This window comes from Balaenoptera ricei, chromosome 5 (genome assembly GCF_028023285.1).
Source record: "Balaenoptera ricei isolate mBalRic1 chromosome 5, mBalRic1.hap2, whole genome shotgun sequence".
Taxonomy (NCBI): domain Eukaryota; kingdom Metazoa; phylum Chordata; class Mammalia; order Artiodactyla; family Balaenopteridae; genus Balaenoptera; species Balaenoptera ricei.
The window spans coordinates 8,611,008-8,633,389 of NC_082643.1; the positions used below are offsets into that span (position 1 = coordinate 8,611,008).

Genomic DNA, 22,382 nt, shown 5'->3' on the forward strand with positions numbered 1-22,382 from the left:
GGGAATCGATACCATGGAAGATGGAAGATCTGAGATGCCATATAGGGTCCATGAGGCAACACCATCAGGGGCCACTGCCCTCCCAAAACCAGAGGGGAGAATGGGAATGGTACGAGAGCCCAGGGCCTGGGGCCACCAGGGGAAGGCTGAGGCCAGGAGGAAGGCACAGGCACTGTCAGAGATGCTGCCTGACGCAGAGAGAGAGAAGGAGAAATCCCAGGCTACTGCCTTCTTCCCGCCTGCCTATCTCCTGTCAGCGCCATCTATTGACTGAAACGAGCCAAAGGCGGGATGAGTGGAGGCTTGGGAACGCAGCCCCCGGGGCCATTCCCTCTGATCCAGAGCTGAGCCCAGCGGATGAGAAGACTGGAGCTGACAGCAATCAGGCCCTGGATGGCACACTCCCGTTCTCTCCTCCACTTTTCTGCGGCTACGCGTAGTCACCTTTTCCCCACCAGAGAGCTGTTATTCAATCTAAAAGAGTGGAACTTTAGAACTCATGCGGTAATTGGTCGGTCATCCAATTATGTTACATCATCGAGATAAACTTCAAGGAATAATGTGTTTAAAACAGAAAAAAAAAAAAAAATCTACTAAATCAATGTACAAAGGATCTTGACACAAAGCTCTGTCTCTGGGACATTTACTGAAATTTAGTTGCAGATTATTTCCTTATTGAGTTTTGCTTTTCTGTTTTCCTGGAATATACTCATAAAGTCAAATTTGGCTAACTTATGCCAGTAAATCACATTCTGCAAAATTACATTACTTCTTTATACGTCCACAGAGAGATTTCAGTGACTATTTCAGAAGAGTAGAAAAGATGATGAAGACTCAAAGAAAATAATGCAATGTTTGAACTCTTTAAAACTTTTTTAATTTCTCAATTTTCAGAAAAATATTCTAGTCTTAAGCATTCATTATAGCTTATAGTTTAAAAAACCTTAAGGTATGTTAAAAACGACCCCAAAACACTAAATTCAAATTTAACTGGACTTCCTATATTTTCATTTGCTAAATCAGGTAACCCCATAATAGGATTAAATACAGATTTCTGTTTTATCATGGTTTTAAAAATGGCTTAATTACCAGACATACTGAGTAGAGATGGCCACCCAATAAGATTAGCCAGGAATCAACAGACAAACTAATATCTATCATTCTCATAAATAATTTTAATAAGTTTTCTGAACTTATTTAGTTTAGTGTTTATTTTAAACAATTTAGTTTAGAAATAAATAAATAATTCAATAAATAAATAGGAAAAAAAAAAACTGTGACATTTAGGAAAACTATGTTTTGAGTCCTGATCCTACGATTAAGTGAATATGAATGGCCATTGGAAAGCCATTTATCCTCTATAACTTTATAAAATGATCCTAGCTCCTTTTTCTTGGAAGAAAACAAAGACCTAGATTAAACTATGAAAGCTCCTTTACACCCATTCCTCTCTCACTCCCTTCCACAGAAGTAATCACTGCTATAGTATGAATATTTTTGCCCTCTCAAAATTCATATGTTGAAACTTAATCCCCAGTATGTAGGTGTTAGGAGATAGGGTCTTTGGGAGGTGCTTAGGTCATAAGGGTGGATCACTCATGAATGGTACTGGAGACCTGAGAAATCTCCCTCGCCCCTTCTGCTATGTAAAGACACAGCACAAAGACGGCCATCTATGAACAAGGAAGTGGGCTCTCACCAGACACCTAATGTGCAGGTGCCTTGTCTTGGACTTCCCAGCCTCCAGAACTATGAGAAATAAATGTTTGTTGTTTATATGCCACCCAGTCTATGGTATTCTGTTATAGCACCTTGAACAGACAAAGACACTAATCATTGATCTGTATCATTCCCACCATTTTGTATGCATTTATAGATATACATGTATTTATGGACATGTCATTTTTATTTAGAAAAATGAAATCATATTTCACACATTATACTGAGACTTTCATTTTCATTTAAGTCTTGAATGTCTAAAATTATTTATTTAATTTTACTAAATATAGATAATACACACAGTTGTGACAAGCAGACTCTAAAACAGCCTCTCTATGATCCCCAACTCCTGGTACTCATGCCCTCGAGAAATTCCCTACCCTTGAGTGTGGGATGGTCTAACGACTTGTATTAACAAGCAGAGAAAGGCAGAGGTAATTGGATGTCCCACAGAAGTGTAGGATGTAAAATTCTGACTTGCGTTTTACTAGCAGACTCCTCCCATTGCCTTCTCAGTTTGCATGCTTTGATGAAGCAAGCTGTCATGTTGGAGAGGAACAAAGGCTTCCAGCCAATGAACAACTAGGAACTGAGGCTCTCTGTCCAACAATCCTCAAGGAGCTGAATCCTGCCAACAATCATGTAAGCCTGGAAGTAGATCATTCCACAGTCCAGTCTTCAGATGAGACCCTAGCCTTGGCCAACACTTCAGTTACAGCTTTGTGAAGACTCTGACACAAGGGACCCAGCAAAGCCACACCTGGTTACCTGACCTACAGAAACTCTGAGATAATAAATGTGTGTTACTTTAAGTTTCTAAATTTGTGGTAATAGTGCTACACAGTAATAGGTAACTAATGCACACATGATACAAAATTTAAAAGCTATAAAAGTTATTTCTGTGAAAATTTAAGTCTCCTTCCCATCCTTGTCTCTGGCCAATCAGATCCCCTTCCCAGAGGCAAACACCATTACAAGCATCAATTCATATCATCAATCTGAAAGCATTTTAAATGTTTAAAAGACATTAATAAAGGTAGTACGATCATTATTCATACTAAAATTCCAAGATTTACAAAAGATACTAAGATTTTGAGTTAGCAGAAGATGAGAACAATAGGTATCATTACATAATTATCTCACAAGGGACTATATGGAAAGGGCAGGAAAAGTGACAGGTGTCAGATGAGCACATGTAAGAAGGGTTATTTACACATGGCAGAAATTCCAAGTACTTTCACAAGATTGTGTCTAATGAGCTATTGCTCATAAGCAGAAAGAGTTCAAAAGATCATTAAACACATCCTTAATACAATTGATTCAGTGTCCTATGCTGACTGAAAGCAAGGCATTATCAGGATGAGTGAAAACAAACTAGAAAGCATTGTACTGCATGGTTCAAAGCCAGGTCCCTGTATCTGACACTACACATGGAATACCGTTCATCAGACCACAAAATGGCTTGATGTAGCTAGAAATGACAGTGTTGGAACTAGGGTGAGAGACTGACTTACATGCTTGAGTTAAAGAATAGATTAAAAAAGGAAAGAGCTTTCATCTGGAACAGGAGTGAGCCCTTTTCTGTAAAGGGCCAGATGGTAAATATTTTAAGCTTTGCAAACCAGATGGTCTCTTTCCCAGACACTCAACTCTACTGTCGTAGCACTAAAGCAGCCATAGACACTACATAAATAAGTGGGCATGGCCATGTTCCAGTAAGACGTTATTTACAAAAGTAAGTAGTGGATTTGACCCAAGAGCTTGTTGACGCCTGATCTAGAAGGGTAAAACAAAGGATGAGTACAGCTGAAGTCTTTCAATTTGGCACCTGATTAAAAAACTTAGATACTAAGAAAAAAATCTCCTAGCTCATGACAATTCCCGTGCTGCTTTCTGAATACACTGATTTGACTATCATTGAAGATATATTTATTTATTTATTTTTATCTTTTTATCCAAGTATAGTTGATTTACAATGTTGTGTAGTTTCTGGTGTACAGCAAAGTGAGTCCGTTACATTTATAGTTATATATTCTTTTTCAGATTCTTTTCTTTTATAGGTTATTACAAGATATTGAATATAGTTCCCTGTGCTATACAGTAGGTCCTTGTTGTTTATCTATTTTTATATAGTCATGTGTATCTCTTAATCCCAAATTCCTTATTTATCCCTCCCCCCTCTTCCCCTTTGGTAACCATACGTTTCTTTTCTATGTCTGTGAATCTGTTTCTGTCTTGTAAATAAGTTCATTTGTATCATTTTTTAGATTCCACCTATAAGTGACATCACATGATATTTGTCTTTGACAAATACCTCACTTAGTATGATAATCTCTAGGTCCATCCATGTTGCTGCAAATGGCATTATTTCACTCTTTCTTATGGCTGAGTAATATCGCATTATATATATATATACACACACACACACACACACACACACACACACAATGTATATACGTCGTATATATATATTTACCACAGAAGATATCTTTTTTTATTTGAACCAAAACTGCTGCCATTTTTACTGATTTTCTGCCCATCTAGAACCTGAGTTGTCTTAGAACTAAAAGAGAACCACAAGTTAAGAACTGCCCCTCTTTTTCTCCATGACCTGTCTTCTTACCATTCCTCTTCCAGCTGCTTGGGAGAGTCTAGGACTAGAATGATAGTACTAGATTGGGAAATGCTATCTTTAATAGAGGTCTCTTCTTTATCTTTTGGGATTCCTACTACCTGTTTTTTTTTTCAAAGATACTTTTTTATTAGCCAATCAAGTACCTACAATCCGTATTTTTAAACTCTATTGACTGAAATTAGTGTTTTTAAGCATTTGATACTAAAATTATGTTGCTTCAAGGCAACTAAATTTAATATTTATAAGTCCATGTCTAGTCCATATAACTAGACATTTTCTATTTTTGTGCTAAAGTTACTCAAACACTTATAAGTTTTATTAATTTCGTAGCATTCTTTTCCCAGATCGTTGAAATATTTATTGTGTATTTTTATGTTTCATGGATTTTTGTTATAAAAAACTCCAGTCCTTCGTGTGAGAGAAAGAGCTACACACAGATAGCCATAGGTTCACACGTAGCTCGTACAGTAGAATCAAATTTAACTGATTTTATTTCCCAGTCCTAGTTCTCCTGCTCACATGGTTAGCACTCAGGATAGAAGACAGGACCCCAAGAATTAAATAAGTTGCCCAATTTTATGAAACTACTATGAAGGTAAAACATATTTTAGGCAAATAGACTTCCTGTGTGTATGATTCTTATCCTTCTTCTTAAAAGGAAGTTAAATGTTTTCATTAATTTACATTCCCAAACTTTCAAAGATTATGAGATTTAAATGAAAGTGTGTCACTTTCATCTTTCTAAATTCAGAATGCCATCATCTCTAAAATATAAACTGGATTCTTAAGTGACCAAGCTTGATGAAGCAAGATGTATGTTTGAAATCTTTCTAGAGGTTAAGACACCACAATTTCACTTGTGTCTGAACCAACTCCACATAAACAAAGTAAAGTGAAACCCCAGCCCGAGACGCTCTGGCACTGTCTAAAAGTGGGAAAAGGCCACCTTCCTGATCCCAGCCTCCACTTCCTCCCAACCGAGATGAGTGGGCGTTCCAGCTCTGCTGAGATGCCTTACACGACCTGTTTCACTGCCTCACTAAGAACTCTGGCTCACCCCTGGCCAAGCTATGATCCACAGACCAAAAGACCACTACGGTTTGGGGAATATCAGTGAACTATACAAGGAAGTGTCAAAACTCCAGCTCCCAAACAGACACAGTTTCTAACTTAACCTACCGTTTCCTCTAATTATGGTCATCTCCATAGCGGGAACCATGGTGAAATGTTTTAAAACTCTTCAAGTTTCCTAGAATTCACCACTTACACAATATTTGATCTGGTAAAAGGCAACGAAGACTAAAATTAATCTGTAAACACATTCCTAGCAGGGAACAGAAGTCATCCAAAACCTTCAGAGAACACGACTTCAAGTTCTCAAATATAACTAGGTAAATTGCTCTTAACTTCATCTCTACTTGCCCGTCTGCCCCTTGGTGAACACAAGGCCAGAAAACAAAAGGTGCTCAAAAGACAGGTGGTCTAATTAAGAAATAAAAGCAAATGATGCCGTGTGAACAATCAGAAGTTGAAAGATCAATTTATTATTTACTGGAGATAACTGTAGCCTCTGTCTTCTCATAGGCAAACTAACGTAACAACATTTAATGGAGCTTGCAGTATAATCAAGAAAGAATTCAGTTTCCCAGGTTTCCAACATTGGACTCTATCCACTAAAACCTGTATCAAGACTAATTCTCTTCTGGTAAAAGTGGGAAAAACAAAAACAGATGATCAAGAGAAACCTGGTATCCTAATCACTTAAGATATCTACTGGTACTACACACCATCACCTTTTAGAATTGAGTGACGTACTTATTGTATAAAATAATCAACTCCGATTTTAATATATGAGAATTTCACAAGGACTAATTCAGTGCTTTAGAAATGGGGAATCAAAAATGAATAGAAATTTATATAGATAGGAATTATAATATAGAAATCATATATATGTGTGTGTGTGTGTGTGTGTGTTATGGCACCACAATTTAAATCCAGTCTCATGTGTCTAGTGATCTGGCACACAGATACTAACATTCAAAAACTATGGATTGAACATTATTATGTGTACAAGTTTACATTAATTAAGGTAACACCTGCTATTATAACAGATAACAGTGATATAAGGCAATAGAAGCATGTTTCTGGTTCATACACTATCCAATACCAGGGTTCCCAGTGAGCAGATAGTTCAAGCTACCTCCTCCTTGAATTTCTGCCCTCCAAAAATGCTTCAGAGTCCTCTCTATTCAGTCAAATGGTGAAGAAGAAGACTATGGAGGAGACACGCTTAGTTTTTAGGCACTTCAGCCTAGATGTGAAACATATCACTTTATTTCACATTCCATTGGCAAGAGCTAGTCACATGGCCACACCCAGGTGCAAGAAAGGCTGGGAAATGTAGTTTCATCTGGCCAGCTGCTTCCCAGCAACGACTCTGAAGAATATGAATCTTCTGTGCACAGCCAGCGGTACCTACCACAATTATTATGGTAGATACTATAAGTACCAAATGTAGTAAGACATAAGGCTAACCATGGAATACGCCTTTGTCTAGATTTTCTGTACCTGTTAAAATATGGTGAGCAATTCACTCAAAATTTAGCTAATCAAAAAAAAAAAAAAATTTAGCTAATCAAGACAACTAATATTTAAGGTTATTGTATGTATTAAGTATGAAGCCAACGATATTAACCCACAGTCAGCAATCATGTATTTTGAATTGGTGATTCATAACAGTGTGAGATTAGGAGAGATGCATTAACATTCTCTCACATTGTGTCACGACCATATCATGACACTAGCTGGGTAGCATATGTGGAAAAATAAAGCTTTACATTTTTATTACATTTGAACCTACTAGAGACAAGATTATTCAGTCTCTTTTGTTTGTTTGTTTGTTTTGTTTTGTTTGATTTTTATTTTATATTGGAGTACATTTAACAATGTTGTGTTAGTTTCAGGTGTACAGCAAAGTGATTCAGTTATATGTATACATATATCTATTGTTCTTGAAATTCTTTTCCCCCTTTAGATTGTTACATAATACTGAGCAGAGTTTCCTGTGCTTGCAAAGATTGAAGATAATCCTGTATATAGAAGTGACTGCAAGTAGATGGCTTCTATTATAATTAACTGAAAAATTAAGATCATAATACTGAATTCATAGATTGTTAAGCATATTAGACATAACATATACTTTCAAATCTAGTACATTATAGGAGTTCCATGAAAACATATATAATTCCCATTCTTATTGTTATTATTTTGAATAGGTCTCTTTTCATGAGCAAAGGCAGAAGTTCTGGGCTTACTCTTTGTTACCATAGAAAAGGTAAATTACAAGGAAGTATTTCTTATGGAAAAAAACAAGCAGTAGAAATTTGTTAAGCCTGAAATGGGTGAAAAGAGGAGAGAAATTGGTCACCAACTTTGATTCTTGAATAATTTCATCACGTACAAAGTGAAATTAATAGGTTGTTTAAACCAATCTCATCCACAGATGCTTGGAGATGAAGACAAGTGAGTGTGGGAGAGGGAAGTCTAAAAACACCTCCAGATTATGGAGAAGCCTGATGTTCCTGATCTGTTTGGCAACGAAACTGCCTCCTAAAACCACAGGCGGCATTTTCCAGGAAAGAAACAAGCCAACCTTTTCAGTTACGTTGTCCTTGATCTCCTATTCTTGGTGTAACAGAATCTGAAAGAAATTCATGTGACCCATATTGAGAAAATGCTTCTAGAAAACCCATTTTTGGGGAGGTAAGAATATAAGATTCTCAGAACATCAAAGATTGACTTGCTAGAGTCATATGTTGGAAGTGATTTCCCTCCTTTTTTTAAAAAAAAGGTTCTATTTTTATTAATATTATTATAAAAAGTACATTAATTTTTTTATCCATGATTTAAAATATAGCAAAACACACATGATAGCTTACTCAAAAACATGTTGAAGACTCTTCAGCTTTTCACATTACAGATTTTTTGTGTTCAAATCTTCCCTTTCTGGTTTTTAACCTAAACTTCTCTTACAATCTTGATGCCATCTCTATTTCTACAAACTGTTTGCTCTTCCTGTTGTAATATCAATATTTCATTGCTCATGGATTTCAAAATAACATAAAATTGCAGACCTTTAGAGCTGAAACTGACATTAAAAATCATCTCAATTAACTTTATCAAGAAACCTGAGACCCAGACAAGTTAAAGGGCTTGGCCAAAACCCCTCAGAGCAGGAAAGAAGGCCCTGGCTCTTCAAATCCTGCAATAGCATTTTTGAATGTGTATATAAATTGTTCTGAGAACCCAGCAGTTGCTGCAGCTCCCTGGAGCTGATAGTAAATGCAAGTGTTAGCTGCAGGCCCCATAGGTTTAAGCATTATTAGGGTAGCGCTCCTTCATTCACTTGTTGCCCAGACATTGAGTGAGTCCTAGTAGGAAACTGTGGATGCGAACGTGAATTAAGACCCAGGCGCTCCTCGAGGGACTTGACTTATTAGTGTTAGGAAACAAGCGTGGTCGGGCAATGAAGTATCATAGGGGCTGTGCTAGATCGATCGTGCACAGCGTGCCTTAGGTGTACAAAGGTGGGAGTGGTTATTTCTATTTAGGTCAAAAAAGGCTTGATAGGGGATGCCTTTATGCTTGATGTGAACTAAGTCTGGAAAGATGTGAAAGTATTTCACAGGCTGGTGTGAATGGGACTGGAGGGATATTCTAGACGTGGGGGCCACGTGCTGTGACAGAGGCATGGGGACTTGAGAGTACGTGGCACAACGGGGAGCGCCAGGGGGCTCCGTGTGCTTGTCCCGTGGTGTACAAGGAGGGGAGCTGGTGGCAGAGAAGGCTGGAGAGACAGAGGATGCTGGATCTCAGAGGACCTCATGTCCTATAAAAAAAAATAGCATTCACCTGGCCAGCCTTCTTTGGTTGCAGGAATCACGCCTGAAGTTCTCAGGCCTAATCCATTCTTCCTGATAGCAACTTCTTATACGACCCAGAGGATAAGTTCAATTGGGGGTTTTATGAAAGCAACAGAAAATAATCATCATAAATTATTCAACTTACATAAGAATTATACACATTTATTATAGATTTAAATTTTTTCATTAACTGCATAAATATTTGTTGGTGCGTAAACTGACGAGGGATAAGAATGTCTTAGACCTGACATCTATTGAGGAATTCCAGCATTAAATAAGAAGTCAAACTTTAGTCACTGATTATTTTAAATAATGTTTTTTAAAAACGTAAATGTTATGCCATGGAATAGGGACATTCATGTGAGGTATTCCTTAACTGGAATTGGCAAAACAAACAAAAACTCGTAGCCAAGTGTGGCTAGAAAAATACCTGATGTAGCTGGTTCCTCTGTTGTCCAGTTTTTGTCCCCTTTCTTCCGATTTTCTTCTGTGTTGTACAGAAAAGGTCACTTTTTCATGTCAACCTCATAATGAATTCTCTACCAAAAATTACTCCAACATCGGATTTTAAATAAGAATTCTCATAAACTGATTTCAGAGAATGATTTTCTCCCCTCAAATACATTCTGCAAAATGCCTGTCACTGGCTGCTTAGTGCAGCAACCAGTGACCAGAACTTACAAGGGTCTGCAGCTGCTAGACTTTCTATTTCTACATCTCTTCAGCTTTCCACCTGCCCCTCTCTGGGTCCTCTCTGACTGCAGGCTCCTGGGTTGTTGCCCATGTTGCTGCAGGTGTAGAGTCCCATGCTGCTTTGATTGCTGTTGGATGGGAAGAAACACTTCTTGTTTGATGCCAATCCCAAAACACCCATCCCTTCAACACCAGTGTAGACACAGGGTCTCCACCCTGTGCCTTCTCTGTCCACATCCCACTGAATTTACTGTTTAGCCACGCCCCCTTCACTCCATTGGCTGCACAGGTTGTAAATTTCTTAGTTGATCTTCATGAATAAATGGGTTCCAGGAGGGTAAGAAGGGTGTTGTTTTAAGAAAAAAATTAATAATTTAAGTCCACTTTAAAGAATCTATCATTTAAAGAATGTTAGAATGGCCTCAAAGTTAGTGATGATAATTTAACAAAGAAATACTGCTAGATTCTTGAGTACTGGCAAATAATAGCTATCAATATACGATATATGGACTCAAGCATAGTGCCCATGCATTATACTGATAAGCAAGAACATATGCTCAGAATTAGTTGCTATGGATGGAGAGTTGAGTGGTTAATCATTAACAATTTATTGAAGAATTATTTACTCTATAACAATTCTATGGGTCTAAAATGAAACTTTTTTCTTTTGTTTTAAGTGATGTTAATGTTTCTGATAGTAAGACCATTTTTAAGACCATTTTTTAAATTTTGTTGACTAATTTATTGAGCAATGGGATAAAAAGTTTTATGGCACGTCTATTTTGTATTTCTGAAATGTTCTACTTTCATGTCTGAACTTAAAAAAAAAAAAAAAACCTTCTTATTTTCAACCCTTGTTTTCCTCCCTCTAATAAATAATTCCCTGCTTCCCTAGTCTATATATGATGAAATGATGAGTGGTAGGCTTCTTATTAGATATAATTTCCAACTTCTCTGACAGATTGGCAATGGTACCAAGATCAGCTTCTTTTATCTGAACCTTGACTTAAGGGAAAAAATAATTATTTGCAGAGCTGAAAGAGTCGAAATAGTTTATTATACTTAGTAAAATAGAAATATCCAAATAAACTAGAAGTCAGTATAATAAAGTCCACCAAAACAGTTGGACACTTAAATTTTCATATTATATGAGAATTTTCATGTAATTCGAGAAAAAAATATGTTTTTTGTGTTTCCACATATCCTCTTATAGTGTCTATATTTTATGATCACAACCCACTCTTCATTCCAGTTTAACAACTAAACTTTTTCCTTTCCACATACAAGATTTAGAAGGCATTTGATCATGTCGACCTTTTGATTTTAACAACCCAGGATTAACCTCATCGAGAATGGAAATAATGTGGAAATGCTACAGATCAAGCCTCTCTGATTCAAATCATTTAACACATTAATTCTGACAGCTGGAAAATCTTACTCGGAAAAAACTGTCAGCAGCATGTGTAATGACGAAAAGCAAGAAGCATGGGCCTCTCCAAAAATCAGAATGACGCACTATCCATCTCATACTTTACAGAACTGCCTCTATCACAAATCATTTCATCCTGTCATCTCTGAAGCATCCCAGACACGTTCTTTAACCATGAATTCACAAGCCTTTACTCTGAGTGAACCTCGGAATCAGCAACCTCTTGAGCAAGCGTGGGAAACGGGGAAGGAGCCCATGGCGTTCACCTGGGTTTGCTGAAGACAACAAAGCAGAAAAGAATGCTTTGCTTCCCTTGGCCTCTGTGTTCCCTGTTAATGTGTAGCGGCTCATTGTTGGGAAATATTTCCTCACCTGACGTTCCAAGAAATGGAGGCCCTCACAGTTGTTTTATGGCTCAGTCATTAAACGCATGAACGTTCCATCCTGCCGGAGTCACTGACGGAACCGGACTGTGGTCTGGAGTCCTCGGAAACGCTGCCACCATGTGGCACGTTGGCGCTATGACCGGAAGAGCCCTATAGGTCATGTGGTTCATCTCAACATGGCTGGGCGCCAGCTGAATCTATTCCTATAACTTCCTAAGTTCCTATTAAATCACTCCCGCGGGCAAAGAGTAAACCATAGTTGATCCTGTGGAAATCTTGGGGTTTTTTTTAGAATATGTGAACTTCCCTCCGCTACACTGACAATCTGACAAACTGAAGTGGGTTATGTGTTTAAAGGGAAAAAAACAGTTTTTAAGAGCAGAAATAAGAAATCTGTTTTTGCAACGTTATAACCCGTGTGCTTTCTATTTTATAGAGATAGCTGACATCTGAATTATTAAAATGTGTGCTTAGAAACACATACAATTTAAAAGTGATACATTTCCTCCCACCAAGTGTCTACAAACCTATGGATTAGTTACGTTAACACCGCAAAAAATTATTCACCCGTATTTATATTAAAAGTAATACTTGGGGGCTTCCCTGGTGGCACAGTGGTTAAGAATCCGCCTGCCAATGCAGGGGACACGGGTTCGAGCCCTGGTCCAGGAAGATCCCACGTGCCACGGAGCAGCTAAGCCCGTACACCACAACTACTGAGCCTGCGCTCTAGAGCCCACGAGCCACAACTACTGAGCCTGCGTGTTGCAACTTCTGAAGCCCACGTGCCTAAAGCCTGTGCTCCACGACAAGAGAAGCCACCGTAATGAGAAGCCCACGCACCACAAGGAAGAGTAGCCCCCATCGCCGCAACTAGAGAAAGCCCATGCACAGCAACAAAAACCCAACACAGCCAAAAATAAATAAATAAACTTATTTTTTTAAAAAAGCAATACTTGGTAAATAGGAGTTGACACCTTAGATACAACCAATAATAAATAGGAACATTTAACTTTAATCTCACTTTACACATGATTCTTACAATGGAGGTGTGAGATAAATTAATAGTGCAATCTCCATTTCACAACCGAGAAAGGTAGATGAAGAGGTTAAGTAATTTCAAGACAATATTAAATATTTAAAGTGGACTCAGAGCTCTGCAAACCCTAATTTCTGTTCCAATATTCAACCTTCAACTGTAATTTTTTTTCAAACACCTTTTGAATACCCTGTAAAGTTTTTTTTTTTTAATATAGAATTTTCTTTTTAATTTTCTTATTAAGTAACCAACTTTATATATCCTGGGAGAAAAATTAGAAAAAGACAATTCAGAAATCTAATCCAGCCCTTCAGAGGTGTGCGAATTATCCTGTCAATGTACACAGTTTAAAAATCTTACATCTGATCTCATTCCAATAACCTATTCCGTTTAAAGGTATTACCAATCATGACTACCTGCTCCTCCTAAAAATCTTAATAATAGTTAACACACATACTCTGGTTAAAATAGGCAGGGTATTTGCATATATGTGCCAAGTATTTTTAGTTTTACACATACTAACTCACTTAAACCTCTCAAAACGCCCACAAACTGTGCATTTGACAGATGAAAACAGGTATAGATAGGCTAAGTGATTTGCCCAAGGTCTCACAGCTAATCAGTGGCAGAGTGGAACTCAAAGCCACACTCTGGCTCCTGAAGCAGCACTTTCAAGCAGTAACCCTGCTCTCGGTCAGAAGCTGCTTTACTTCTGCCGCATTGAGAATAAATTACCTTTCTTCTGTTTTATATAGCAATTAGCAGATCCATCACTTCCAAACAATTCAAACAAGGCGACAAAAATCCACGTCCTTGAAAGGTCAATGTAAATCCAATTTAATGAGCGTGAACCTGGATTTTAATGTTACTAATGCCATTTGTTTAAATGACAGGCTGCTACACACTTGAAATCACAAAACAGAGCTTAAGTGAAAATGGAGGAAGGGTTTCTGAATTCTTTGTATGTATCTGAACAACAGGCTGGTAGCTCTTAAATAAGTATAACTGTGAGGCAAATTTGGTTGCATATATTACCTTCATCTGTTATTTAAACCAAAAGAAACAAAAATCCATTCTATTTCATTTTATTTAAGACTGATTTAGATTATATTTTTATTCTAATCCAGAAATTATAGAGTCTTGGTAAGAACTAGTCATTTCCCTCCTTCCCTTTCTATGGGACGCCCTCGATACCCTTCCAGGATGCTGAGAGCCAATCCTATACACGAAAAAGCTGGTTAATGATATTGTGCGTAAGTAATGTTTTAACTGCAGAGTAGTCTGTGTGTGTGTGTGTATGTGTGTGTGTGCATGTGTTTGTTTTGTAACCACAAAACCAGAGGGGGAAGTGTAGGAGCAAGTGGGTTGAGCAGTGGCAAAAAACCTCATGACACATCTCTCCGCCCCCTGCGTTGGTGGAGAACGTCTGGAGCAGCCTTTAAATTCTGAGAGGTCCTGGTTGTCAGCAGCAGGGAGAGGAGGCGGCCAGAGTGCAGCACTGAGCACAGACAGAATCAGCACCGCCTGGGACCCGGCTCTTCTCCGCCGCCGCAGACCAAGGTAAGGCTGCGGTCTGCTGCTTGCTTGCTGTCCTACGTAGGCACTGTTTCATTTCATGGGGAAGGTCAAGCTGTAAGGGAAAGAGTTGAACAGTAAAAGGTGTTCATCAGACTTAAACGGCCCTAGTCTTCGGAATAAGCATGCCAGATCCAGGGCAGATCTCCTGCAGGAAAGGCGGCCGGCTATTTTGAAAGACAGTCGAATACAAAACTTAAAAAATATTTCCACGCCATCCTCAAAAGAACTGAAAGTACTTCTTGCCATCAGAAAAAAAAAGGAAATGTCTGTGCCCCTTTGGAATGATTACATCTACATCATTTTAAATGGATAGATGATTGTGGAGACATTTAAAAGGAAAATGATTTTTAGTGCTAATGTAAACAAATGATCATGCTAATTATTTAATGATTTGACTTATCTTGTTTTCAAGGAGCAAAACCTTTCTGAGTATTTTCACCTCTGTATTTAGCTGTTAAAATTTATCCAAAATACCTGTATGACACAATTTAGACTTACAAATAGGAAAGCTGTTGACTGTTTTCAGTGTTTTTCTTTTTCGTTTCAAATTTCTAGAATACCTTACTTAAATTACTAACTTTAGAGACAGCTTCATTTCACCTAAGTAACACCTTTTAAATAATTTAAGTTGAAAATCACATTTGAAATGCATGCTGGAAAATGGATAAAGCAAGTTTCTTTCACAGTTTTATTTTCTCTCTTTCTCTTTGTGTTTTTCTTCTCTGAAAAATAAATATTCCCATTCCAGCTTATTATTTGAACTCAATTACTGTTGATCTGTTTTTAGGTTTAGATGGCTGGTGACATGAGGTAGCAACAGCATAATCTCTGAAACTCTAAATTTTAAAGTTGAATAAATATAGACTTGTAAAATTCCTGTCTCCTTGCCTAATAGGAAGAGATGGAGAATAGAGGAGGTGGCATTACAAATACTAACTCAAAACATCATAATATTAAGAAGAAATTTTTCTCTAAGAAGTAGAGAGTATTTCTACAGAAAATATATATTTATTTGTGACGATTTTGTAATGTGGTAGCCTAAAAAAGCATCACTGTTTTAACCTAGGAAAAGATCAAATATTTCTTACAAAATATTTTGCAGGAACATTCATTACGATGAGAATTGCAGTGATTTGCTTCTGCCTCTTGGGCATTGCCTCCGCCCTTCCAGTGAGTACAGCTGATTCTTAAAGAAAATTCCTCAAAATAAATGAATTGTGTGTTTCAAGGTGCTAGGAACACATTCACACTGTAATCTTTCTTCACCTTTTCTGTTTCCAAGGTTAAACACACTGATTCTGGCAGCTCTGAGGAAAAGCAGGTGAGCATCTTTTAGGTTTATCATATAGTTAAATTATTTTTTTAACTGCTGCAAGATGTGCTACAAACGTATGGCAATTTTACTTATTTTCATAGTCAAACAAAATAACTTATAAGTATTTATTGAGTGCCTGCTATGGTTCTAGGCCAGTACCAAGCACAGAATTGCTTTTAATTAATATAGTCTCTTAAAACCAAACTAGATTTTTTAATACAATAAAATGATGCTGTAGGCCTATCATTTATGTAAAATGAGTTCTATGAAGTTGTGTGACTTTTTGTTTCCATGAGTCAACATACTGTTCTAGAAGTAAAAAATTCCATCTTTTGCTTTACTTAGTGGCAAGCTAAGTTTAAAATTCACCTCACATATTGGAGAGTTGGCATAACCATAATATTCACAATATCTCCTAAGATATTTGCTAAGAAGCCCATTATAAAAAGAAAGTCTGTTTATGCTGTTTGTATCTATTGTGCTTATCAGATGACTTTAGATCACATTTTTCTAGCCAAACATAAGACCAAATCAAATTCTTTATTATAATTATTCGACCAGCACCATAGATGTACCTGCCCCTCCACAGGGTGAAACCGTGCCAGCCAAACAACAAACGGGCATTGTCCCAAGGAGCTTGGACAAAAAGGCACACAGAGTTCAATTCCAGATAAACAGAATAAAGGCCAACACAGAGCTGCCTGGGGTCACTGCAGTTAGATTGCTTAATGAAGATGTTAGGAGAAGTATTGCTGCGTGTGTTTGGGTGTGCAAGTGGGTATAAGTAAGTGTGTCTGTTTTCCAAGTGATTTAAGAACACAAGTATTCAATCACAACAATAAGCCAGAAAATTAACATTTCCAGAGAAAATAGTGATCACACTTTTTGAGGCAACAATTAGTGCCTTTTTAATAGAATAAAATATGGCACATGAAGCCACGGCAGTATAAGTGGTTAAATGTTATTTAGGAGATAAGTGAAGAGCTCAACCTTCTAGAATCCTAGAAATCTAGAGCTAGTAGGAAAAATGGAAAGTCTGTAAAGAGACACCCCTGAAGATGAACACCGGTTATCTAGGAATGATATGATTACTGGGTAGATTTTAGTTTGTTTTTCTCATCTATTTGTTCTTCATATTACTTTTTAAACATTATAAATTTATCTTATAAATACAGATAAAGCCTGTATTACAGGTATCATCAGAATAAATATGTACGTTCAATGTAATCAATCATAACATTTATCTGTATAATATTTATATAAATATATATATTTTAAAGAAAAAAAAAAAGGGAAACTTTGAACTCATCTAGACCAGTAGTTTTCACATTTTTTAGTCAAGGAACCCATTCTTTCAGCAAAAACTGTCATAGAAGCCCAATATGAAGCTGCTCTGGTTAGAGCCAACCATGGGGAAACCCAAAGTGCTACGACTGGTTTCCTTCCTGCTCTTCCCCTCCTTTGTGGCTGTGAAGGAATTCTTGGAACCCCCAGGGTAACTTTTACAGAGATGTGAAGTGATTGCCCTGGGCTGTACAGCCCACCAGATGACACTTAATTCAGAGCAATTTCCACTCCTCTGCACTAGCATATTATTATCATTTTCCAGATAAATGACTTGGCCAAGTGAAAAGCCATTCCATTCATGTCTTTGGCACCTTAAAGCAATAGAACTTTTATGCAACGGTGTTGATATTACATTTCTGCGCTGCCCACTAAGGTAGCCACTAGACACATGTGACTATTGAACACTCGAAATATAGCTAGTGCAACTGAGGAACTAAATTTTTTTTAATTAACTTAAATTTGAATAGCCACGTGTTTCATGGCTAGAGAATGGCATACTGGACAGCACAGCCTTAGAGAGTTTCTCCTTGTTCCACAGAGACAGGAAACAAGGAAGATCAACACAAATTAAGGGCACCTCTGCTTTAGCTGTGTTTCATCTGAGAGTAATTTCCGCTAACAAACATAGAACAGAAAAGCACAGTGTATCATCAATGTGGACAGCCACTGGATTTGAACCCTGGCTCTGCTACTTACTATCACTTAACTTCATTGTGACTGAGTTTCTCCTGGTCTGTAAAATGGGAGTAATAATAATGATACCTATCCCAGGATGAAATGAATTAGCATTTGTAAATTACTTTGAAAGTGTGCCTGCCTCACGATAAGTGCTATGTAACGGTTTGTTAAATGACTCTACCAGAAAAAATAAATTATGAAAGATACGGCTAAGGCTCTAGTTGACTGAATAATGCATATTATGCTTATCGATCAAGACTGGGGAAGTATAGTTGTTTTTTCAGCTTATCACTTAGAGATCCCTGTTTCTTTTTCTTAATAATGACAAATATGCAACTCTTTTTTTGTAGCTTTACAACAAATACCCAGATGCTATAGCCACATGGCTAAAGCCTGACCCATCTCAGAAGCAGACTCTCCTAGCACCACAGGTATCTTTAATTTTAATTAATTCTAAATATTAAAATTCTCACAATTAAAGAACAACCACCACAAAAAATAGCCACCAAGCAGGCCAATTGGGCTTGTTAAATAGATCTTTCCTGCCTATTGGTAAACGTGAACTTAGGGCAGCAATTGATTTGTCATGTTGTCTTCCCGCTTAAGCCATCCACCAATGAGGCTAAAAAATAAGACCTGCTTTGTATGGAAAAGGCTAACTTTTGAATTAAAAAGTTAGGAGAGTATGATGTACACTGATTTGTACCCTTCCTTCTTCAGAATACTGTGTCCTCTGAGGAAACTGCTGACAACAAGCAAGAGGTGAGGTTCCACTTTGAATCCAAGGTCCATCATGTCTGGTAGGGACTAAGGAAGCAATTATTTCTCCTAGTGACATTGCCTGGGTTCAATTCTGGCAAAATTCCATTAAAAAATTCTCCAGTAAATGCCCTGTCTATCCACTGGCCTGAAATTCCAGGGGTGCATAACATTCCCTACCCAAAGCCTTGAACTTTCTGCAGACCTGATTATACTGGGCCAACAGTATGGTGGGCTCTAGGTCAGGGATGGTGGAAGTAGAGCCTTTACTGAGTGGAGTGGACGTGCGGGTATAGGAGAAATATTATGGGATGGGCTCCTGGTAGCCCGATTCATATTTGTCTCATTTCTCTGAGTGACTCTGCCACCACCATCCAAGGGAACAATAGGAACTAGGAACTTTCTCCTCAAAACCTGCATCTTGAGACCCACCCTCCCTTCCTAATATGAGCTCAGCCAACCATTAAAAAAAAAAAAAAATTTCCTGTCTAAAACTTGCTCACAAAAAACACAAGTATTTACTAAATGTCAGAAATACCAGGTTTCAAATAAGTTTAGTGTGGCAGGAAATGTTTACTAATGTCTGTTGTTTGAAATACTAAGCCTCTTGCAATTTATTTAAGATATTTTGTTGCTGTCATCTAATATCTGGTAAGCATCTAATTAATGCCTACCAAAGCCAAGACTTTGACTCCAGGAACGTTTCCGTTGCTAACATGGTTTATTTAATAACTATTCTTTTTATTGGAATTATTAATATATTTGCTAAGCAAAGAGATAACTTAAATTTGTTTTCCTTAAGATTCTATTTGAAGATGCTAAGAATTTCTAATAAGGAAAGTGAGATAAATGACCCAATATATTTGCAATCAGAAGTGTGATAGACATTAACTGGTTAATTGAGCTGCAGTTTATACACATGGATAACAAAGTCGCCTTTTGATTATCCAGGCTAATAGGGAGGAGTTTTAGGTTTGGGGATAAGCATTGATACATGGATGCTCTGATCTCCTGAGAATTGTCATAGAAAAAAAACAATCTCACAATTATGTATCTCTATTTACTGCATTATTGAATTTGGTAAATTAAATAGTGTTTAAAATGGACAAGGAAAAACATGTTATCGATATAAATTTATAACTCATACATTTGGCTTGAAAATAATGTTTATGAAAAAGCAAGAAAAATGCCTCAGAATAGGATTCCATTTATCCTTGTGTTAAAAGGGACATTGGAAGATGCTCACTTTAGCTCTTAAAAGCCATTGAGTGCTTTGTCGTGAATACAAAGATTCTGAAACTGGGACTTCCCTGGCGGCCTGGTGGTTAAGACTTCGCCTTCCAAGGCAGGGGGTACGGGTTCGATCCCTGGTCAGGGAGCTGGGGTCCCACGTGCCTCATGGCCAAAACACCAAAACATAAAACAGAAGCAATATTGTAACAAATTCAATAAAGACTTAAAAAAAAAAAAAGATTCTGAAACTAAATAAAGATAGTAAAAGACTAAGGCACCGTAAAGGCTAAAGGAAAATAAAAACCCTTACACCAATTTTTCCGGCCATCTTGATTTTTAGACCCTCCCGAGTAAGTCCAATGAAAGCCCTGAGCACACAGACACTGTGGATGACGAAGACGATGGAGACAGCCAGGACACTGACGCAAATGACTCCAATGACGCTGACCATTCCGACGAGTCTCACCATTCTGATGAATCTGATGAAGTGGTCACTGATTTTCCCACTGACGTTCCAGCAACCTCCGTTTTCACTCCACCTGTCCCGACCGGAGACACATACGACGGCCGAGGTGATAGTGTGGCTTATGGACTGAGGTCGAAATCTAAGAAGTTCCGTAGATCTGAAGTCCAGGTAAATCCTTGAACAAGACACATGAGATGGTTATGAGTAGAGCCCAGTTCTAGGGAACAAGGGTCTGCATGCTCATTTGTTCATTCATTCAGCAAGTATTATTACTTTATGATCATTGAATACAAAACCTTTTCCCACTTGGTGGTTTTTGTATTAAAGTCCACATAATTTCTCCCTAATTTTGTCTCTCAGTCACAATGCTATTTTTCCAAATCCTGGTTATAAAGCACTTATTCTATTTGCTTTTTTATTTATTTATTTTTAAAATTTATTTATTTTATTTATTTATTTTTGGCTGTGTCAGGTCTTTGTTGCTGTGCATAGGCTTTCTCTAGTTGCGGCGAGTGGGAGCTACTCTTCATTGCAGTGCGCAGGCTTCTCATTGCAGTGGCTTCTCTTGTTGCGGAGCACGGGTTCTAGGCACGTGGGCTTCAGTGGTTGTGGCGCAGGGGCTCAGTAGTTGTGGCTCACGGGCTCTAGAGCGCAGGCTCAGTAGTTGTGGCGCATGGGCTTAGTTGCTCCACGGCATGTGGGATCTTCCCTGCCCAGGGCTCGAACCCGTGTCCCCTGCACTGGCAGGCGGACTCTTCACCACTTCGCCTTCAGGGAAGCCCTCTATTCACCTTTTTAAATTAAAAAAGGATCTGGATTTAGCACATAGCCCTGCCATGTACTAGTCCCTTTACTTTTAACTTTCGATTCATTTTCCCTTTATGTAAAACAGATAATGAGACCTTCCTCATGGGTTTCCTCTCATACAAAATTGATGTACCTATTGAACTAGAGGAGATGACATAATGAAAGGACTTGGTTTGAAAAAATGTAACATGCTAGTATTATTTTTTTGCTTCAGCCAAATTTAGACATTTTTAGAGAATACGTTGGGCTGAAAGTTAGAAAGCAGAAGAAAATTACAGTGTTCCCATCTCTGGCTGTTTATTGAATTCTTCTCCCGTTTGTGCTGTGATTCAGTATCCAGATGCCACAGAGGAGGACGTCACGTCACACGTGGAGAGCGAGGAGGTGGGTGATGCACCCAAGGCCATCCTGGTTGCCCAGCGCCTCCACAGGTCTTCTGACTGGGACAGCCGCGGGAAGGACAGTCAGGAGACGAGTCAGCCGGACGACCGCAGTGTGGAAACCCACAGCCGCGAGCATTCCAAAGAATTCCAGCTGAAGGCCGAGGATGAGAGCAGTGAGCGTTCCGACGTGATTGAGAGTCAGGATAATTCCAAAGTCAGCCATGAGTTCCACAGCCAAGAATTCCGTAGCCGGGAAGACAAGCTAGTCCCAGACCTTAAGAGTGAAGAAGACAAACACCTGAAATTTCGCGTTTCTCATGAATTGGATAGTGCCTCTTCCAAGGTCAACTAAAAGGAGAAAAATACAGTTTCCTACTTTGCTTTTAGTAAAAAGAAAAAATACATTATAGCAGAGTGGGACAGAATATGAAATGCTTATTTCTCTGCTTAGTTGGTGAATGTATATGTGTGTGGATCTGGAAACAGATCATGGTTTTGATCATTAGTTTAGTGTGTGACTTCATGGTAACACCCTTGTAAACTAAAAGCTTCAGGGTTTAGCCTATGTTCTTTCCATCTAAGAAATGCAAACCATCACTGCATTTTAATGTTTGCTACCCTTTTATGAAAAGAAGTTTACGTAGAAGCAAAAAAAACTTTTACACACTTAGAGAATATAAAATTTCATGTCACTATGATCTTTTGTTTTTTAAATTAGTTTATATTTTGTTGTGATTATTTTTGTTGGTGTGAATAAATCTTATATCTCGAATGTAATGAGAGTTTGGTGATGTCAATTGCATTTCTTATTTGATTCCCTATAGTTGCCTAGCAATTAATACATGTAATCATTTTAATTAATGTGCTGGACTTAGTAGACAGCAATCTAAGACCTTCTGGATCAAACATACAGCCCCTGGCTGAGCTAAAGTTCCCAGTCAAGGAAACAGGAGTCAAGTGGAGGTTGATATTCAGCCAGAACTCCTCCAACTA

The 22,382-nt window shown here is 38.0% G+C and overlaps 1 protein-coding gene and 1 long non-coding RNA gene across 2 annotated transcripts in view; one reads left to right on the forward strand and one right to left on the reverse strand.

Moving 5' to 3' along the window:
- Positions 1-11,856, reverse strand: part of LOC132366331 (uncharacterized) — a 187,613-nt gene extending 175,757 nt beyond the window's left edge. Inside the window, exon 1 of the long non-coding RNA XR_009503423.1 lies at positions 11,771-11,856. This is a non-coding gene — a long non-coding RNA (uncharacterized LOC132366331). The remainder of the gene's footprint in view (positions 1-11,770) is intronic.
- Positions 11,857-14,182: 2,326 nt separating this feature from the next.
- SPP1 (secreted phosphoprotein 1) lies at positions 14,183-22,166 on the forward strand. The gene is made up of 7 exons (XM_059922379.1): positions 14,183-14,383; positions 15,504-15,571; positions 15,684-15,722; positions 18,092-18,172; positions 18,462-18,503; positions 20,074-20,367; positions 21,340-22,166. Exons 2-7 carry the CDS (start codon positions 15,518-15,520, stop codon positions 21,739-21,741), a joined length of 912 nt encoding a protein of 303 aa, XP_059778362.1. The 5' UTR covers positions 14,183-14,383; positions 15,504-15,517; the 3' UTR covers positions 21,742-22,166.
- The last annotated feature ends 216 nt before the right edge of the window (positions 22,167-22,382 follow it).

Excerpts from the sequence above, each read along its gene's own strand:
- SPP1 (XM_059922379.1), top strand. The coding sequence starts at position 15,518 with ATGAGAATTGCAGTGATTTGCTTCTGCCTCTTGGGCATTGCCTCCGCC. Across the intron at positions 15,572-15,683 it reads GCATTGCCTCCGCCCTTCCA|GTTAAACACACTGATTCTGG; the intron begins GTGAGTACAGCT and ends TCTGTTTCCAAG. Across the intron at positions 20,368-21,339 it reads TCCGTAGATCTGAAGTCCAG|TATCCAGATGCCACAGAGGA; the intron begins GTAAATCCTTGA and ends GCTGTGATTCAG.